The sequence below is a fragment of the Phallusia mammillata genome, chromosome 2 (assembly GCF_965637545.1).
Source record: "Phallusia mammillata chromosome 2, kaPhaMamm4.hap1.1, whole genome shotgun sequence".
Lineage (NCBI taxonomy): Eukaryota > Metazoa > Chordata > Ascidiacea > Phlebobranchia > Ascidiidae > Phallusia > Phallusia mammillata.
The window spans coordinates 9,093,093-9,113,841 of record NC_137253.1 but is presented as its reverse complement, the minus strand read 5'-3'; the positions used below and the strand labels follow the sequence as shown (position 1 = coordinate 9,113,841).

At 38.8% G+C, this 20,749-nt stretch overlaps 3 protein-coding genes, 1 non-coding gene and 1 pseudogene across 5 annotated transcripts in view; 2 read left to right on the top strand and 3 right to left on the bottom strand.

Annotated features, from left to right (window-relative positions):
- LOC145215050 (myotubularin-related protein 5-like) overlaps positions 1-20,749 on the top strand; it is a 66,334-nt gene that overhangs the window by 15,759 nt on the left and 29,826 nt on the right. The window contains exons 18-29 of one of the 2 annotated variants that reach the window (XM_080083695.1): positions 21-226; positions 1,481-1,676; positions 2,118-2,174; positions 2,696-2,894; positions 3,754-3,863; positions 4,933-5,177; positions 5,649-5,819; positions 6,733-6,909; positions 7,270-7,448; positions 8,931-9,076; positions 9,639-9,779; positions 10,143-10,262. In XM_080083695.1, the coding sequence (XP_079939821.1) occupies positions 21-226; positions 1,481-1,676; positions 2,118-2,174; positions 2,696-2,894; positions 3,754-3,863; positions 4,933-5,177; positions 5,649-5,819; positions 6,733-6,909; positions 7,270-7,448; positions 8,931-9,076; positions 9,639-9,779; positions 10,143-10,262 (1,947 nt within the window). Of the gene's footprint in view, positions 1-20; positions 227-1,480; positions 1,677-2,117; positions 2,175-2,695; positions 2,895-3,753; positions 3,864-4,932; positions 5,178-5,648; positions 5,820-6,732; positions 6,910-7,269; positions 7,467-8,930; positions 9,077-9,638; positions 9,780-10,142; positions 10,263-20,749 lie in introns of both variants that reach the window. The other variant, XM_080083694.1, reaches the window with a different exon arrangement.
- On the bottom strand, positions 10,554-13,349 carry LOC145215051 (uncharacterized). The gene is made up of 5 exons (XM_080083696.1): positions 13,187-13,349; positions 12,630-12,881; positions 12,074-12,279; positions 11,538-11,695; positions 10,554-11,037 (listed from the first exon to the last, which is right to left on the bottom strand). The coding sequence occupies exons 1-5, from the start codon at positions 13,304-13,306 to the stop codon at positions 10,685-10,687; spliced, it is 1,089 nt and encodes a 362-aa protein (XP_079939822.1). The 5' UTR covers positions 13,307-13,349; the 3' UTR covers positions 10,554-10,684.
- LOC145215436 (uncharacterized) lies at positions 14,778-16,752 on the bottom strand (annotated as a pseudogene).
- LOC145215053 (uncharacterized) lies at positions 17,710-20,649 on the bottom strand. Its single transcript, XM_080083698.1, has 5 exons — positions 20,279-20,649; positions 19,726-19,977; positions 18,873-19,081; positions 18,480-18,652; positions 17,710-18,186 (listed from the first exon to the last, which is right to left on the bottom strand). Exons 1-5 carry the CDS (start codon positions 20,402-20,404, stop codon positions 17,867-17,869), a joined length of 1,080 nt encoding a protein of 359 aa, XP_079939824.1. The 5' UTR covers positions 20,405-20,649; the 3' UTR covers positions 17,710-17,866.
- Positions 19,454-19,527, top strand: Trnas-gga (transfer RNA serine (anticodon GGA)). Its single transcript has one exon. It is a non-coding gene; the product is annotated as a tRNA-Ser (tRNA).

The following is a 20,749-nucleotide window of genomic DNA, read 5'->3' as shown; positions in this document are numbered from 1 at the left end:
TTCCCTATTGAATTTTTCAGCTGCAAGATTGGGAGAACAGGAGTCCCACTCAGCAGGAGGAGGATTGCTCCTCGGAGGAGGGAGTGGTGTTCAGTCAAGCGATGCATAACGCCCAGAGGATGGTTTTCATGCTTGTACCGTTGGACGCTTCGCGCAATAACCGGGTCAAGTTTTTACGTATGACCGTTGGAGAGGAAAACAGCAGCAACAGTTATTTCACTAGCAGGTATGTGTTTATCCAAAGCCCTTGCCTTATCATCGGACACGGGGTTCCAAACTGTGTGCTGTGGCAATGGAACCCGTTTCAGTGGGTCTCACAGCCATTAAACTTGTAGCCTTATATACCCGTTGTGTGACTTTTTTTGCGGAGAGACAGTCGATGCCGACATAGGTGAAATATATATCTTGTTTTTAAGACAGCTGATTCTGGTATAGAAGGCCTGCTGCTTCGGCATTAGTATTTATGATACAATAAGCTGATAAAATTGCTAGTAACTGAACGACTTTAAATGTTTCAAAGCAAACCGATTTTGATTAACTGTTAGGGCCACGGAATAAAAAGATTTGGGAACTAAAGGGCAAGGGTAAAAACATATTTTATGTGGATCAAGTGTTTATAAACGGGTGTAATTTATGTGGCGTCTCAAATCACGGTTGATGGCATTAGCATTTGCCGAAACGTTGAACAATAAAGCATGTCGCTTTTTAAGGGCATTTAGGCCGTTATTTTCCTCATTAAGGGCAAAACATATATTTTTTGGTTGAATTACTGGCTCTTAGGTCACCAGGTTTCTAGCGTGTCCAAACTGAAAAAAAGCGTACATCTATTTTTTCGATGATAAAAAAAGCTTACGTTTTTTGTAGACTTGAACAGTCTTCCTGGAACAGTGTCACTTTCAAAATATACAGAAATGGTTTTTGTCCATCTAAAGCCGCTAATACATACGTTTGATATGGGGCCGCTGGTTTGGAACATCCGTACTGCAGGGCCAACTATTTTACCGCATAATAAATTTGCCAAGCGCTTTTTATGCGTTTAACCCAGTGTTATTTAACCTTTTACGGATAACGTACCACCTGACGACATTTTCTGTCGCTGCGTACCACCTAAACTCTGTTTGTATGGGTAGACGAAGAGACAGACATATTTTCTTGAACTAGCATATTTTCAAAACCAGCAACGTACGCTATTCCAAAAATTGTCCAAGACACGGGTTTCTCCCAAAATCAGGGCTAATCAGTAGGGCCAGTTATGTTTTGATTAAATTCATTTCATGATCTGACTTCAATTATGGATAGCAGAAAGTTACTCGCGTACCACCTTAAAACCTCCGGCTACCACAGTTTGAGAACCACTGGTTTAACGGGTCAATTTTCACAACTGATTTTTTCAAATTAAGTATGCAACAAAACGGATTTTGTCATGAACCTTTTTGCGATTATACGGAATCGTCTCTAACAGCTTGAATTATGTCTCTAGCCTGGCTGGGTCGGACACGGGAAGCCTGGATGGGGAATCTGGTTTCGACGAATCTCAAGACACCAGCGGTGACGTTGCAGCAACGGTGTCAAAGTTCGTGTCAAAGTTCGTGGACCGAGTTTGCACTGAAGCCTATATTAGCAACGATCACACGAAAACTCTGATCAACAAAGTGCCTCTACTTGTCCGTATGCAGGTGCTTAATTCTGTCATATGCTGTTGTTACGACTGTTTGTAATGTTACTACGTGATAATGTTGGCAAAGCAGTGTAACTGGGTACATAAGAGGTTAGCAACTTTTTGAATACCACATGCCAATTTGCTTGTTGTGTTAAAATGGTTAAATGCTTTGCATGCCAACTTTTTTGTGAGTGTTGGTGTGTTGAGCCAGCTGATTTGTACAGCAATAATAAAGCAGACAAATTTATGCGTGTATTCTGGTTTTTAGAAATATTACATCGCTACAAACTAAAAAACAAGCAATGAAGCAAAGTAGCAGTTTAAATTACTTTGAAAAGGACTGGAATATAAACTTGCAAAACGTTTTGGTTGGCAAAAAAGTCACCTCGCTTTGTCGACCCCTAGTACACTGTATATGTATGTAGTGTGTTTTTAAACGTTTTTTTCCCGCTTTTAGATGGAATCCTTACAGGATGTATGCAAAGAAAGTAAACGTCTTCCACCTGTGAAAAAGGTAAGTAAAACGGTTTAAACAAAGATTATTCACTTACATCAGTATAAATGTATTTTCTTCTTCTGCTGCAATAAACAGCTTTCAGTACTCGGTTTTGTTAATCATTCTATTACCACTGGCTTAAACTGTATAGAATTACATAGCGGTCAGTGACTTAAATACTCATTTTTGATGTTTTTATTTTTTTAATTTAACGTTAGTAAAAATGGCCCTAATTTAAGACTGCAATTCGTTTGATGTTGCTCTTGATGGTGGCCAAAGATCCAAAAGTCGGTTTGCCATCCTAATTTGAAAGCAGGCGGAGTCAAAATGTGACAAAACAATACATTAACATACGTTGAAGAAAAATTTCAGCGTAAAAAATCACTAAATTGGTCGCTGTATTACGCTGAATTTTTCTTGATCTGATTTTAATGACCCTGAATCGTCGCAATTGCTTTACTTGAAAGGAGATTTCATTAACAAGAAAAAATTTACTACATTAACATACGTTGTCGTATTTAACCATCTTTTGTTTTTAGCCGAAGCTGCTACAACCAAGTTTACTTGTTGGCGAATCACTTCATATGCCCAACGCCTTGCGGGCCTACCTTGCGCCAGATGGTCGCTCCACAGCTGTGGGTGGCGAAATCGGTGGCCCCGCACTTCTGCCAGCAGAGGGCGCCCTGTTCGTCACCACGTACCGTGTGATATTTATTGGAACTCCGTGCGACGCTTTAGGTAATACAAAAGCATTATGTGGTTGCATGGTTGGAAGTATGTTGTTCTTTTATGTTGGCTTGTTACCTGAGTCTAGATCTCCTTTCTTACGGTACCGTTTTTTAACTTTTTTTAATCTTGTGAAACATTACCAAACTGTATTTTTACTTTTCACTCGAGTAAAATCGAGTAATTTACCGAATTTTGCTTGTTTTTAGTCCAGCCATTTATTGGACTAACTCAATTCAAGTCGAGTGTTTTGACGAATTTCGCTTGTTTTAAGTCGAGTCGTTTGTTGAGTTTGATTTGAGTCAAGTGGTTTACAGAACTTTAATCCAGTTAATTTGAGTTCTTTGATGGATATCAGTCGAGTGACGTCGAGTCTTTCGCCGTATTTTGCTCATTAACCGAGTGCTTTGTTGCATTTAACTCGAGTTAAATAGGTATTTTGCCGGATTTTACTCGAATCAAGTCCAGTCTTTTATCAGATTTTGGTTGAGTCAAGTCGAGTGCTTTGTTATATTTGACTCGAGTTAAGTCAAAAGTTTTACTCTGATTTTAAACGAGTCGAGTTTTGACAAAAAACATGACTCGAATTGCATTCCTTCAAGTCCCCAACTCGAATCAATTCCAGATTGCCACAATTTATCGTCATCACCAATTTGATAAAATCATCACCGATTGCCACCAAACTTTGCACAGAAGTTAAATGAAATGAATTTTATATTGTTATGTAGCAAACTGTCCAAAGAAAAATTAAATGCAAATGCTGAAAAAAGTCTGAAAATCTCCTTCAATTTTGAAAAAATATACAACCCAAGTTTCTTTTTTCTAGTCCTGGGCCAAACCTAATGTTTAAACACACATTTTTATTTTTCAGCTGCCGAGCAGGTTGTGATACGATCCTTCCCCGTTTCGAGTTTGTTCAAAATGAAACCCTTCAGTGTTAACGATGTCCCACATGTTGCAGAGATCGATAACTCCCTGCAGGTCAGTACAAATGGCGGAATTCTAGCTCGCTAGGAAACCCGCTTTAGGAGTACAAGTCGTGAATGCAACAAGCGCTATGGTTGACCGTACGAAGCTCGTTAGGAACCCGCTTAAAGTGTATCTATTCGTATATCTATTTAACTGTCCGAATCTCGTGTGGAAACCCGCTGAAATCTTTTGAATTTGTGAATTTAAGACCTGCGTGCCGTTCAGAACAAAGGAAAAATGTAACCGCAATGATCATTCTTTAATCCAGGGGTGGGCAACCTTTGTTAGTGTGGGGCCAAATACAATTGCCAAAACTAGATTGCGGGTCGTACCTGCGTATAACACAAGGTGATTTTACTTTGTTGCATACCAAATATGCTAACTACAAGTATAATTCGCATTTGATTCTAGCCACATATTGCCAGGTCGCAGAAAAATGGCATCGGGCGCATTAATCTGCTCAAAATATATAATGGTTAGACTTGTTTGCCAGTACATTTAAAATCCAAGCGTCTCTGCGGGCCGCACAACCTTTTATGAAGGGCCGCATTTGACCCGCGGGCCGCAGGTTGCACACCCCTGCTTTAATCAACCAGTAATAGGCAGGGTTGCCATCGGCATGGACGCAAAAATAAGGACAACTGAAAAATTAAATTTTCATACGAAACGAAACAAACATTTTCGAACAAATATTTGCATTTAAATTAGCCATGGCATATCACATGCAATATATTCAGCGAGAAACGAACGGTTCCAGCAACTCCTTGTCGTAGAAAATACTTCGTATATAACTTGACAGCTCATGTCTATAGGTTTACTTTTTCCTGTAGGAGGGATTTGACTGTCATTTCACTAAGTTTGTTCGTTTTAATTGTTAAAATTAAGACAAACTAAGGACTCAAGTGTAAAACAAGGACATTCCTCAGAAATAAGGATAATAATTTTTGCTTAAGATATTTGCCCTATAATTAAGATAATCAATAATTAAGATATTTGCCCTTCAAAAAAGGACAAATCTTGGACGTAAGGACGATATGGTCATCCTGGTAATAGGGCTAATGAAAAACCTTTTATTTTGCAGCACGGCATCCAACTTCGATCTACAACGTTTCAACTTTTGCTTCTCGCATTTGATGAAGAAGTTTCCACGGAGGAAAGGGACCAACTACAAACTGAGCTCCACTCTTTACGCTATCCACCCACTATAGAGGGAGCCTTCGCAATAAAAGCTGCTATCCAATCCAGGTTCCCGCAAAGCCGACACGGTGCTGCGATGCGAAACAAATCGGATTCGATAAGTAGCAACACCAGCACTATAAACGCAAGGTCAGTATTTGAATGAATTTTGCCAAACGCAAAAAGGTTTGATTTTTTGGTCTCGTCCAAAACATAGGCTGTTTAGTATACTGATGCCAATATAAGCAAAATCAGATGTAGTATTTATGGCCACACAATTAGTTTGATTTTGTATGCAAATCTATATGGTTTAAAAATGGTGTATAACATGTGGTCAATAAAACTCGTCAACTAGTTTCAAACAATTTTTAAATGTCATTTTTTTGCATTTAGTTAAAGTGCCAAAAAATGTTTTTTCCTTATATGGGCCCCTTCACGAAAGCATATTGTTTTTGTCCGTAACCTTTTTTCCTTTTTCCCTCTAACGCTGGTTTGTTCTACGCGTAGGAAAGCCACCTTTCTAGTTTTTGTTTATTTATTACCGAGGAAATGGTAAAGCCGTAACTGGTTCAAAAACCTAAAAATTAAATCACTTACTTTAACCATGTTTTCCATTTACAGCCGAATGGGGGGAGCGAAAACCCTGATGAAGCAAGCGAAGAGAAGAGCTGGCTTGAACAAAACCAATAGAATTTCCCGTCTTATTATGCCAGACTCGAAAAGTCGAACTTTATATCACACACCCGGTACAGATCCCAGCATGAACGTCGGCTCAACGGCTACACTCTCTGGGTAAATAATATGTTTGCGACGTCGTTTTGAAGAGTTTTCGTTCTGTTACAGCAGCTATGAGCTGGGTTGCCATCGACATGGACCCTAAAATAAGGACAATCGAAAAATCAAATTTTCACACGAAACAAAACAAATATTTTAGAACAAATCTTTGCATTAATACGAGCTAAGGCATATCACATGCCGTATTTTTTTGCCAGAAACAATCTGTTCCAGCAACTTCTAGTTCGTAGAAACTACTTGGTGTATCTCACGACGGCTCAGGTCTAGGTTTGCTTTAACTTGTAGCAGGGATTTGACGTGCAATTGTTGAAAATAAGACAAAACAAGGACATTTACGAGAAATAAGGACAATAAATTTTTACAAGACATTGCCCTTCAAAATAAGGACAAATCTTGGAAATAAGGACGGTATGGCAACCGTGTCCATAAGCTATGTCGAGTTGTCAAATTAAATGTGTTGTGGTTGAGATTTTAAACAGGAAATTGGCCACCAAATGTTTTTAAACATTATTTTCTGCTGAGCAATCTGCTTGGCCAATGAATGGTCTTTCCTTACTATATACTCTTTAAACTCTGATATTGTGACGTCACAAAAGTTATTTATGACATTAGGCTAATATCTACATCGTCTTTAAAACTAATGTTTTAATTTTTTTGAAACTGATGCTATGCCACTTTTAATGTGCAAAAATGAAAAGATGTGCAAAATCATACGTGACAAAAAATAGCATTTAGATACACAATTCACGGTTTTAAATATTTTTAGCAAGAATAAACATGACAATAGAAACCGTCGAAACGTAGTAATATTTGACACAAATATATTGGCTTGTACAGCTTAACCTTAACATAACCAGTTATAAGGAAAAGGAGATATAAATTATTAAGTTCGTAACTATTATTTTTACAGGTCTCGGATGCCGGTTATCAACGAAACAATGACGAAAACGCTTTCTGAAAAAGATACGATCAGCCGGCTCATCCAGCGAGCTTCGGAGGATGAGTACAAGCGACTGGGCTTGATTCAGACCGAAAACAGCAAATACCGTTTTTCCCGAATTAACAGAATGTTTGCCGTTTGTCGAACGTAAGTTTTCCTGATAGTTACTTTTATTGCACTGTTTTTAATTTATTGCTTTCTAGGAAAGAAATATTTCAACCTATCCCTTTGTGCCAAGCTTTGCATAGCCTTGTAACCATTTCTGCATGCGGTGATATAGAACTTTCACCGTAAAATAGGATAAGATTGAGGAAACTTAAAACTAAGTAACCTTGTTAAACTTGTGTGAGGGACATAACATCGATAAACAAATACAAATTTAGTTTTATAAACAAAGTTTTTTAATAAAGCATGTCGCTTTTTTCATTTATTTGGGCCGTTATTTTTCCCACCAAATAAAAAAAAAACGTCCCTTCTTTAAATAAAACTACATTTTTTTGTATTTAGTTACCCAATGGCTATCATTGTCCCGATGAAAATCTCAGACGAGCAAGTCAAGTCGATAGCACACTGTCACCACCAGGGGCGCTTTCCTGCCATCGTGTGGCAGCACCCAAGCACGAAGGCGGTCCTTCTACATTCCAGCGGCATCCGATCTCGGACGGCGAGTTCGCTCTTCAAACATGGTCAGTCGGCACCAATGTGTGAGTACTGGGGGTAACAATGAAGGTATTGGTCGCTGGTTTAACAAAGTGAGGTCGCTACCATTTGCGTAAAGAAATAAAGACAATTGTGGGGTAATTTGCGCACGATTTTTCATGTGTGGAATTTTAGCTTTGTAGTGTAGTGTGCTTTATCAAAAATCCTAAAACACCATACCTCACGGCAGACCCACATTTAGCTAATTTTCGGTAAGTGGCGCAAAGAGCACTTTTATCCATTTAAAAGGATATATTTCTAAAAAATGCTTACGGTTAGGGTTATTATGGTCAGGGTAAGGTATTAGCGTTTAAAATTTAATAAAAAACTAGCAGAAGAAATTAGCTCCTAATGTAAAATTTTCTTACATCCTAGCCCTTCCCCTCTTTTTTTTCTTTTTTTTTTGAATTATATACGTATAAGACACAAAATGAAAAGACCCTTCCCCTCTTCAGCTGTTAAATAAATAATTCAGCTTTTTGCGCCACCTATCGAAAATTAGCAAAATATGGGTCTGCCGTGAGTTATGGTGTTAGTAGCTCTGCAATGATCTGTGCTTCGCGTTTGATTGAAGAAATCAAAATATGGGAATTATGCTGCACCAGAAATTTCAAGCACAAAAAATCTCTTTAATTTTTCGAGTTTGGTGCATGAAATGCCCTGTGTGTTTGCACTCAGTTTGATTTTGCGAAGTTGTGAAGTTTTTAAACCCAATCGTTGTGTGGATTAGCAGTGACCGTTCAAGTAAAGTAAAAAAAAAGATTATTGGCACAATTAGCCAAATCTACTCCTAATGGGTGATTTGATTACGAGTCGCAACCATACGAATTGTTTTCCCCATATTCACCTTGTTAGAAGACTTTTATATGTGGAGCACTTGCTTTCAAGGTCTATCCGAAAATACAGACAGTCTTAATCTGGTGATCGAATTCGAAAAACCGAACTTCAAAGCAGCAGTTTATTGCTATCATAATACATTAGTTAACTGCTTACAATGTGCGCTAGCTGCAGAAACCGTTTTTTTTATAAATATTTTGATTTCAAAAGACAATTACTATCTATACTAAGGGCAAAAAAACTGTGTGTTGCAAAAGAAATTTTACTTGCGAAAAAGTATTTGCGAAGCTAACTCATAAATCCCAATAGATGAGCTGTTGCTGCTATACATAATGTATTAACAAATATGTAGCTCTTGAATCAGTTTTTCCCTAAACGTCGACTTGTTATAAAAAAACTGCTGAAGACCAAATATTAAAAATCCGAAGTTTGGCTAATGTTAATATCAACTTGAGATAACTTACTATGTTAAAAAACAATTGAGGATTGCTTTTGTTTTCAAGTATTATTTTCACAATACAGCAATTTTTACAGCAGCAAAATACAGCAAAAAATTAAAGCAAATTTAATACCAAATCCTTGCTTTACAGTTGTTACCAGTTTAGTAAACCTAAGTCTTATTTTTTTACCAGTGTCCAATGAAGGGACTGTGGGATCTTCTTCAGATGAGGAGCGATTCCTTATGAGTGTCGCATCCCTCGCTTCCCCATTAAGTCGACCCGCATCTTCACTTTTCCGTCCTGAATCCACATCCAGCCTGTCAAGCGTAGATGAAGAGGCAAGTATAGAAGTTGTCATTTGTTTCCAGTGTCCCACTTGGTTAATAGAGTTTAACCAAGCGATTTTGTCTTGATATTTTTGGTCTAACAATGTGATACAAGTACGCTTATGTTGCTTTTAAACACTGACGTTTCCAATTTTGGTTTGCACCACGTATAATTTGCACAGCTTTTTTGAAGCACAGATCTTCTTCGAAAGCCCGAATCACGAAATCGATCATAAAATATCACAATTTTTTAGTTTTCTTTTACAACCATGACCAAGTTTTCAACAATTTACGCATAAGCCTTTGTACGTTTCCGCCATTGGTGTACAACTTTTAAAATTAAAAAAACAAAAACAATTTGACTGGTTTCGTCTACGATTGCAGTAAAAAATGTGGCAATCGTATGATTCAATATTAGTCTAAAAAAGTGTTAAGTTTTGCCTAATCCGACTCGCCTTGTATTTCAAGTCGAGCTAATTTATTTTTCACACTTCCTTTGCCAAATAGCTTTTTATTCATTTGCATATACGCTTGCAATAACACCAACTAACCGCCGCTCTAATAATAACCACAGCTGAAACTCTCGCCGTCCCGAGGGGGAACTCCAGCAACCGCAGTGACGCAATCTGTTCGCGCTCCTAAAGGCCGCAAGTGGGGAACATTGGGAAGATCGAATGGAAAGAACACGGCCGAACAAATTAATAAAACGCCTATTGTGAGTATTTTTTGTTGCTTTTTTGTTTGCAGAAAGCTTTAAGTTGCCATAGTGACTCTTTTTCATTCAAAAACTTCAAAGTTAGAACTTCGTAAGCATTATGTTAAATTAATTTTAAGAAGGGCTGACATACAAAATTTTGTCTTTCACATTTTTGTGCTGCACATATTTTTCGTTTTTGTTTATTTCAACTTTGAAAACTTCAAACATGAAGGCTTGAAATTTTCAAAATGATTGCGATTTTTGTTTTCCTTGCAAAATTTTCTAAAATCAATTGATTCCAAATATATCTACAATAATAGCTAACAATAACATGGTATGTTCTAACCTTCTATATTAAACCTCAACATTACATTTATCCAGCTCGGCCGAAGGCAGTTGGTTCATCCCAACGGAAACGGGACAATGGTTCAAACCGCCTTGAGCTCAGATACAACGTCAAAAGCAAGTCTGTACATTCTTGGAGACAAAGCCCAGATGAAGGTAGGGCGTTCTGAGTGATATTTTTAAACGGTTGCCTTCCGTTAGACAGATAGTGAATCATTTTTGTAACAGAGAACTCTTTGTTTGGTGTGTTGTCATAGGTTTTTGTACGTGTCTGGGATTACTTCTGCCTAATTATTGGATTGTAGGCAGGTTTTAGTGTTGTAGCTGAAATGTTTTTTTTTTATTTGTGTTTTACTTCCAAAGAATTAGTTTGTTTTAAGATGCAGCCAATGTTCTTCTCCCAAACTGTTACTTTTTTGTACTTTTTTGGTAAAACAAAGATTTAGTTGCACTTTTATTTACACTTAAATAATAGCATCAAATGTGCAAGACAAAAAACAAAAAGTAGCAAAAACACATCAAACTTTCAAAAACATAGTCCAGTGCTAAAAAGTCCGTGGCAACACGCGGGAACCAATCTAAGCGCCCTTAGTGCCACACGGGGGTGCTACCTTCGATTTGTAGTCGCAAGCATACTGAGCTGCTGGGTCAGGATTAAAAACTGTGCCCACCGCGCAATTTCTGTGGAAGGTCTGGCCCCCAAAGCACTCGTAATAACCGTTACAGTCCTCTGCGTCTGCGTACAAGCCATCGTGCTCGCCAAGGCAGGAGAATGTATTAGGTGTAGTAGAATCAGATGGGTGAACTTCAAGAACCACTGATTTTGCGTCTGTAGCCGTCTCGCCGATTCCGTAGAACCCTGAACTCCGCATTTCGCACCAGTATCTGCCGGCGTCCATCGCTTCAACGTTAACAATTACAAGAGAGTTCCCTGCACAAAACAACTTTATTTTGTTTTTGCCGGATCTAGCTGTTTAAATTACAGAGGTGGGTTAACCGAGCCAGTATCACAGGTTCCCAGCATGGCTAACAGCAACTAGACGGCAAGAGATTTGTTGCAATGGCGACTCAGCCAAAAGTACGTTTAAAGTGACTTTTCGCAAAATACTGTGGCAGAAACGACCGAGTAAAGCACATTTTATTCGCTTGTAAATGTATCGGCATTTGTTCCGATAACGCCAAAGTTTCTCCTGGTTAGCATGGTTATCTTTTTGTGCTTGGTACACTATCTGCTAAACATGTTCTATTAATATTGAAATCAGAAACATTCCAGTCTTGATTAAAAAACACCTCTACCGATACATATTACGTCATAAATGTGTGACGTCACACCCACCCAAGCCTGTTTAACTAGACATTAGTCACTAAAAAAAAAGACTTTTTCGGAGCTTACACGAGTAGGTACGGTCTTAGGTTTTTGTTACAACTTACCGTATAAAGACGCGCGGTCGGTCCATCTGTTGTAAGCATGGTACTCGGTGGGCATCGGACGCCAATGTGATTCTCTTGAATACACCAGTTCGTATTCGCTCTCTGAATCGACAGGTCCTTTGTACCAGAAAACGTCGTCGCAATGTGTGCCCGAACATCTGAAGAAATAAGTGTTTTTTTAGCAATTTGTTAAAATCAGGTGGTCTTTTGTTTGGAAAAGAGATTTACACAACAAATGTTCAGTAGAAAAAAGCCTGTCGTGGAAAGACTGTTACTGAAAACTGTACTGTTACTGAAAACTGTATGAATTTGAAAGGAGTTTTTAGGATGCTTGTGAAACTGTGTGACTTTGAATGGACTTTATTAGATATTTGTTGAAAAAAAAAACACGCGAAAATTCAAATGGTATGCGAGCGCATATTCCATCTGTGATCAGCCTTGGAGCGTTTATGCAGACCAACTGTAACAGCACACAAAAACACGACCAGTCTCTTACAGACCTGGCGTTGTACGCTGAAAAACAAAGCTTTACTTACACACAGTGCATCGTGACTTCATCTCCAACATGTGTGACCACGTTGCCGTCGTCTACAGTAACTGAAGTGAACTTTGGTGTTTCATGTTCTGCTCGGACTCGTAAAACCACTGATTTCGAGTCAATGCCAATTTCACCATTTTCATTTAGAGGGCTGCCTTCCAACGATACTTGACACCAGAAATTCTTGTTGTCTGTCGATTTTACCTGCACGGAAAGATGTGGTGTAATGGTGTTGGGTTAAAACGCACAAACTTAAAAAGTAGTGCCGTAGTCTTGCTATGCAAAAATGAGTACACAACTACTCTAAAGATAAACCAAAGAATTATAGACATAAAGAAACTAAAAATGCGACTATATGGTGGATCTCAAGTTTGAAACCGTTGGTGTTGAGGCTAAAATCAATTAACTTTCGTATAAAAATCAAATTTATTTCGCTTATGCTAGCATCTTTCGTGTCTTATTCAAATGGTGCCAATTATATGGTTAATAACTTATTAGCTAACAGTTAATTCTGTCTTTTTGAGTTCTATAAAGTAAAATATCAGCAAGCTTACCGGCGATACCACTAGAGAAGGAGTATCAGCGTGAATTGACAAGCGCCCCTGGAAGTCAGCTTCGTGAACCTGGCTGTTGAAACACGCCTTTCCCTCCTTGGTGTAGCTATTGCATGTGAAGACTTTGGTTGCAAATCGAGGCCCGTCTCCCATAAACCAAGTAATCGTTACAGGAAGGTCCTTGCCGCTTGAGATTGAGTAGTCGCAGTTCATAATGGCCGGGTAGCTCACATAAGAGATGACTTCTTCCAACTGTAAAACATACGTTGTTTACATGTAAAGACTAAAGTAAAAAATTGCGTTGTACACAGTAAGGGGATTTTTTTCATAAAATTCCGTGAGACGGTTCTGTAGAACTGGTGCGAACCGGCTAAATCCCACCACTGGTTGTACAGTATTAATCCGGTTGTGTTTCAGCACTTTTATTTCGGTTGCAAGGAGAAAAAATTAGGTGATGAATTTCTACTAACAACCTTTTGTCGCATAAAGGTACAAGGTTTTGCAGTAGCATGTCCGTTGAAAAAAAAATTGTCATAAAAATAGTATTTTAAACTTACCTGCACTACAACATCAACTTGGTTCACCACATTTGCGCCGTTCTTAGTCTTTTTGGCAGCATCTCCGTTTACCAATAGCCCAGACAGCAGCACAACACACAAACACAATTCAAATTTCATTTTCAAGCTAATATATTTCTATTAGAATAGATATACTTTTCGATTTCGATGATTAAAACACGAAACCTCCGCCCCTTATATACCACCCGTCGTGATTTCCCCGGCATCAGCCAATATTTACTTTCTTACTAATATTCTCGAACTTTCGACACCGAGAAGACAAACATGTTGTTAAGCCATTCCGATTCTCGTAAACTACTCTTGATTCTATAAAGATTATCATACAGGTTTTTATGCACCTCATTAAAACGGGCGTTGGCTAGTTTCATCTGAAAATGATTCTACTACTTATAAAGGTTTAAGATATGGAATTCTGCAGTTTTGCACTGTAGGTTTCTTAAAAAAATGTTTCTGGTATTTCTTTTGAATTTTCTTGAAAAGGTTCGTATGGAAGTGCATGAAGCTTTTTTTGTGTTCATTATAGTTTTATCGCAAAATTTATGGCAACGAAACTGGGTTAAAGATAGCTACCATTTAAACTGTACTAATTCGTGTTACAGTTATGTCATAAACGGATATTTTTTACACATTGGCATGCATTATATACATGCATATGAGTTGTTGGTCACCAATTTCAAACTGGTTGTTAAAATTCCGAAATTCCTTATCCATTACAACACTCACTTTACAGCAGTGGCCTTCGATGCGGCGTTTACGACAGTTTAACGACCCGGGCTATTGTTTGTGAAACCGATCTAATACAAAGGTTAAACAAACCATGATGTTTGCACAAACTCATCACCAAGAACCCTGCATTGAAACTGTTTCCCTTTCAGAACTCAATTCTCAGTAGTCGAGCCGTTTTTTTCGGTGACTCACAAAGATGCGATTTACTCTGATTGAAAAATTCTTCGAACCCGCTTGGCTGTGACGTCACATTACGTCATGGTACGCGGTTGTTACGAGAAATGTTCGTGATTGTTACGCATGTTTTATGCAATTTTGTGTAACCATGGTGCAAGATCGGAAGTTTTAACATGCCTGAAAACACTTGTAATGTTTGCCGACATTTTGAGCTTTTAACTAATATTCACATGAACATACTTTTGTGACATTTGGAAAAAAATCTTAACCCTTTTTTGGGACGGTTTAAAATCTGATCAAACATTCTTCAAACGCTGCTTGACATTTCTCTTGTTAGCTGATAAAAATCCTGAACTGATATTTCAATGGTCCAGACCACACAATGGATATTTTTAACTTTAAAACCCATTTATTTGTTACGAACCGCAAGAACGGTATTTGCAAGGAACAACGCACAGAACAAAGCATTTGCAAACTTTGAAATTATTACTCGAGGCGAAAAAAAACATTTTAGAGTAACATCGCTTACAGCGGTTTCCACCGAAAAGTTAGTCGAAACAATCAAAACATACAAACCATTTACACCACAATAGCGCTTGATAACACACCCATCTGAAACAATGACGATACATATCGCCATAGATGACTACAATAAAACTACCCGGGCTTAGTTGACTTTTGTGCCACAGGGGGGCACTACATTCTCTGGAACATCACACTCAAATATAGCAGCAGGGTCGGAGTTGAAAACGGTTCCTGCAGCGCATGCTTGGTGGTAGGTTTTGCCTCCATAACACTGGTAGTAGGTACTGCAGTCTTCTGGATCTTGGTACAACCCATCGATTTTGCCCGAACACGTAAACAGAATAACTTCGAGGACCACTGATTTGGCGTCAGCCGCGGCGTGCGACACACCTAAGGCTCGTCCGTTGCACCAGTATCTACCAGCGTCATTTTTCTCGACATTTGAAATCGTAAGGGAAAAACCTGTTGTACAGATGGGACGTAGTTGTGAGGAACCAATTTTTCAATCTGTTTAGTACTTTTTAGTATTTTTCTAATTGTGTGTGTGTTAGGCCATTTAGTAGTAGCAACACTAAGTGTCGGTTGGAAACTTACCATCAAGAGTGGCTCGTCCAATCCACCTGTTGTATGGCGTTTCATACCCTGAACCTGCACAAGATGAATTAACTGAGTACTGGAGAGAATTGTTTTTATCTCATAATAATTCCATGCCCTTTTGGGGGCATTTTTGTTATTGTCAAACTATGTTTAAAAGGCCGGTCAAGTTACAAATTGCCACCTGCTATGAAGGGTTGCAAAATTTTCGTTGCGACAATACAAGGGCGTTTTTAAACTCTAATACTTTTAAGTTCGAACCTTAAGTCTAGAAGTTAATAATTAGCAATTTTCTCTACCTGGCCCCTGATTCATATTCGTTATCGATTTGATCAACTGGCCCCTTGTACCATAAGGTGGACCAATTGCAAAACGATTCTGTACAACTGCCAAAAAATACCTGTTTGTTTTGTTGCTAAATTATTTTAAAAAATTGGTCGCATAGGAAACAAAAATTAACTTGTCAAAGTGATTTTCTTACTTGCATTCAAGGGTGACTGTGTCGCCCACATTTGCTACGACGTTTTCGTCGCTTACAGAAACTGCTAGAAGCCTTGGAGTCTCGCGCTCTCCGTTTTGAACTCGCATAACAACAGACTTTGCATCAACTCCAATCTCCCCGTTCTCGATCAACTCATTACCTTCTAATGATATTTGACACCAGTAATTGTCGTTGTCATAATATCCCACCTGAAAACGTGGTAATTTTTGAAGTTTATGACCTTTTTACTGAGTATAATTGTCTCATTCTGACTGGTTGTAATGTGGGGCTGTTTGATTTAGCTTGGAGTTTTTATAGAGTTTCACGGTAAAAATTATTTGCTATGCCGATTCTTAATCAATTCCGCTCTACCGGATTAGCAATGCATCAGGCAGCTAGGTCACAAAGTTAGCATCATTTGTGTCGGCTTTGAAGGAAAAACGCAAAACTGAGGAATTATTTTGACTATGTGAAGAATAAAATGCGTCAATAACGAGAACTTATTGGCGCAACAGCTAAAGAAGGTGTTCCAGACCCAAGCCACATGCGCCCCTCAAATTGAGCATCGTGGATCTGATGGTTAAAACACGTATTGGTGCCCTTCTGAAAGCTGTTACATGAGAAAACTTTGGCGTAATACAAAGTGCCATATCCTGTATACCATGTGACCGATTACAGGAAGGTCCTCACCAGTTGATATGGAATAGTCGCAGTTTAGTGTTGTACTATACCCAACCACAGACAAGACTTCTGAGTTCTGAAAGTAAAAACACCAATATTTAGTAAAGAAGACACTTTAAAAAGATAACTGATCTTGCACCATTTAGGCGTTTTTACTTTTCAGAAAATTACAATACGTTTGTCTTGTGTATGCTACTATTCACAGTTAACAAAATCTTACAGTAAGTCAATATAAACACTGAACCTCCACAGTGACAGTCATTTGCCTCCAAACATATGAAGCTTCGTTGCTTTTTTCACTCGGCACCTCAACTCCATACACAACACCAGCGAACAGGAAAAAGCACAGAATATTTTTCATTTTTAATCTTAACTCTCAATTAGAGAACACTTGTCCACGAAGTAGAATTCAGTCAACACCTTAGCGGGGCGTACCTGATTACCATACAACAATATTTAACAGTCTGTCTTCACGGATTTAGCGTTTAAATAACGGTCTGTTACAAACACCAACTTTATACGTTTTCTTTATTTGATGCGTCTGGCCTTGAGACTAGTTGCAACATTGAGAATGATAGCATGGTGTACTCAAGCCGACTAAATTGTTTGTTTCTTTAACCATTTGCCTACAAACAGGGACGTTGTTTAATGTGCCAGGGTTTAAGTCTCACGGACCCTGTGTTATTTGAGTCAAAAGTTCAAGCGACATCAGGTTTAAATATGTGGTTAGCGACATCTGCGACAGCTTGACTTTTGCACAACGCATTTTCCCATCACCTGTGTTGATCCGGTACTTTTCGCACCGAATATATCAAGCGCGTTACAGCTTAAAAAGGTAAAAATTTGACATCCAAAATACAAACTATTATTACATAAAGTTTATTACACAGCCAAAAAGACAAACCTTTTCAAACCTTTATTTGACTAGTTTTAGTAATATTTTTGAGACACAACATTTGCAGGTTTGCTTATGTTGATGTACAGGAACATATTTATCTGCCGAACTTCTACCAACTTAAATGCTTCTATATTAAGTGGTATGCTTGCAAACTTATGTGCCAGATATTAAAAGTCTCACGACTCCTTGCTGGTGAAACTTCATCATTGTAGGTTAAAGTTTAAATCAAGTTCAATTACAGCTGAAGCGAAGTCTAAATCAGCATGTGGTTTACACAAACACTTGCGCCATGAGAACCATCTCTCATAAACTACGTAGGACCAGTGTTTATCAACTAATTTTTTTACAGTTGAACTTTACCTCCTGCAGCATTTTAGCAGTTGCTAAAATAAATCAATCAATCAAATCAGGATTGTCAAACGCTCTTTATTGACTGATTTGAAATCCTCATTTAATACATTGCAAGCCATTTTATTCATGCGTTGTCATAAACTAAAGAACAGTATGATAATACACCAAATACACCCCTATGAGCATACACCAAATACACCCGAGGTTGCAAACAAACCACCAAAGTCTAGTTGACTTTTGTCCCACACGGGGGCGCTACATTCGCTGGGACATCACACACAAATATAGCAGCAGGGTCCGAGTTGAAAACGGTTCCTGCAGCGCATGCTTGGTGATAGGTTTTGCCTCCATAACACTGGTAGTAGCTACTGCAGTCGTCTGCATCTCCGTAAAGGCCATCGGTTTTGCCCGAACACGTAAAAGGATTGACCTCAAGCACAACTGATTTAGCGTCGGAAGCTGTGTCTGGTACTTCGTTGTCTTGAACTTCGCACCAGTATCTTCCTGCATCATTTGATTTGACATTTGTGATAACCAGTGAATAACCTGTTCGAAAGAGATGTAATGGTCATGTACGAAAGCGGAACTAATGCTTGCTTTTTAGTTATTATCCACCAACGAGATGATGCAAGATGCCGTTAAGCAGTGGTGCGAAGTCTTTCCTTGAGGTTGAGTTGAGAAATTGCGTTTACTTTTATGGTACATTAGCTTCAGGGAATTGTAGTTACGAACTGTTCGCTAGTTATTTTTTTTATTTTTGCGTGTTAAGTTTGTATGTAAAAAAGGTAATACAAACGAAAAAAAACAATTTTTTATAGCAAAGCACAGTCTGCGCTTACCGTTAAGAGTCGCCCGGCCGACCCATCCATTGTAGGCCTGGTCTGTTGTAACGATCATGCCCGGTCCACTCCAATGTGACATCTGGTATTCATATACCATGTCATATTCATTATCTGAAGGATTGACTGGTCCCTTGTACCACAAAATGTCGTAGCAATGGGTTCCATTACATCTGTGAAAAGAATATGCTTGGTTGCTGGCTTTGTTTTAAACATGCGTAAGGGAAACTAGTAAACGTCGTAATATATGGCAAATAAACAATTGGGGCTGGTTTAGCAAAGATTTTTTTTGAGCGATTTGGATTGACAGAAACTCAGAGTGTTGTTTATTCGAAAAAAAAAAACGCTTTTTCGACTCTTTGGTGACAGTTTGATAGATGTGGTTTTGCTTACGTGCATTCTAGAGTGATTGTGTCACCAACACTGGTGACAATGTTTTCCTCGCTCACAGAAACTGTGTGAAATTGTGGAACCTCATTGTCTCCATATCGCACTCGCATAACTACAGACTTTTCATCGACACCAATCTCCCCGTTGTCGACCAACTCTTCGCCTTCCAACGAAATTTGACACCAGAAGTTGTCGTTGTCATAATATCCAACCTAAAAATGCAGTTAAGTTTAATGTTAAGATGAACATAAATTCATAACTGGGATCAGCCCTGAAGCGTCTATGCAGACCAGCGACCACGGCACACTCATTTTCTAGCCCACGCCTTGCCATATGGTGAATGCTTCATGACCGACTCATTTGGTATGGCGCCTTCAATGGGCCTGGCGTACTGTGATTTATACATGAGTGTGCCGTGATCGCTGGTCTGCATCGACGCTTCAGGGCTGATCCCAGTTATGAATTTATGTTCATCTTAACTGATACTGGTCAATCTGGCGATCCCCTACTACGAAGCTGACATGTGCAGCATACGAGGCAGGCAACGGTGCTTGTGATTCGACTTTCGGCGGATTCTCCACTGAGCCTGCGTAGCTCAGTTGGTAGAGCGCGAGTCCCGGAAAGACTCCTGTCGTGGGTTCGAATCCCACCGCAGGCTAGATTTTTCTAGCCTACGCCTTGCCATATGGTGAATGCTTCATGACCGACTGATTTGGTATGGCGCCTTCAATGGGCCTGGCGTACTGCGATTTAAGTTTGATGTTGTGACTATTTACGATAACCAACATTTGCTCTGAGTTAGATTGGAGTAGCCTATTTTGGGCGCCAAAAATATTCACCTAAAATAATAACTTACCGGTGCAACGACAAGAGAAGGTGTTCCGGAGCCAAGCCAAATGCGGCCTGCAAGCTGAGAATCGTGGATCTGCTGGTTTGTACAAGTATTGTAATACTTTTGAAAGCCATTGCATGAAAAAACTTTGGTTGAATAGAGGGGACCGTTTCCTCTAAACCAGGTGATCGTTACTGGAAGGTCCTCCCCAGTGGAGATGGAATAGTCGCAATTCAGTACTGTGCCATAATCGACGATGGACAAAACTTCTGGATTCTGGTGATATACATATATATATATATATATATATATATATATATGTATATCACCAGAAATACATAATATAGATTTATGGTGATATACATATATATATTGCTTTTAAATATTGATGGGCGTGCACTACAAAGCTATTAAGGATAGGTTGTGATATAAATGTCGAATCTATTCAGACTCTTTACTTAACAATTGATTTTCACAAAACTACATAGAAACAAAACCATCAGGTTGAAACCAGAATCATTAGGTGGTGTTCATAACAGAAAAAAAACAAGTATTCTACAATATAAAGGTACTATACCTCCACAGTAACCGTCATTTGCCGCCAAACATCTGGAGCTCTGTGGCTTTTTTCATTTGGCACAGCTGCAGCGTACACACAAACACCAGCAAACAACACAAGGCACAAACGAAATTCTACTTTCATTCTTAACTTTTGATACTGTTATCTCGTAGTTAGAAAATATGTCAACTAATTTGACATCAGCCGGCCTATATAGCGAGGGTCGAGCATAATTTCCATACAACAATATCTCTCCGTTTTTCGTGACGGGTCGACTATATCTACTTGAACTTTTGACACCCCAAATACAAACTAGTATACGAAGCATGAATTTATTGCAAAGCCCAAAAGACACGGCCCTTGTTTACCCTGTTATCACATGGGAATATTTGCACCTTTGCGTTCGTTGATCGGCAAACGTGGTTCCAAAACTCTTTTGTAGTTGCGGACCTCTTAAGTTTATCAGTCTGTGTTTGTACAAACAACCTG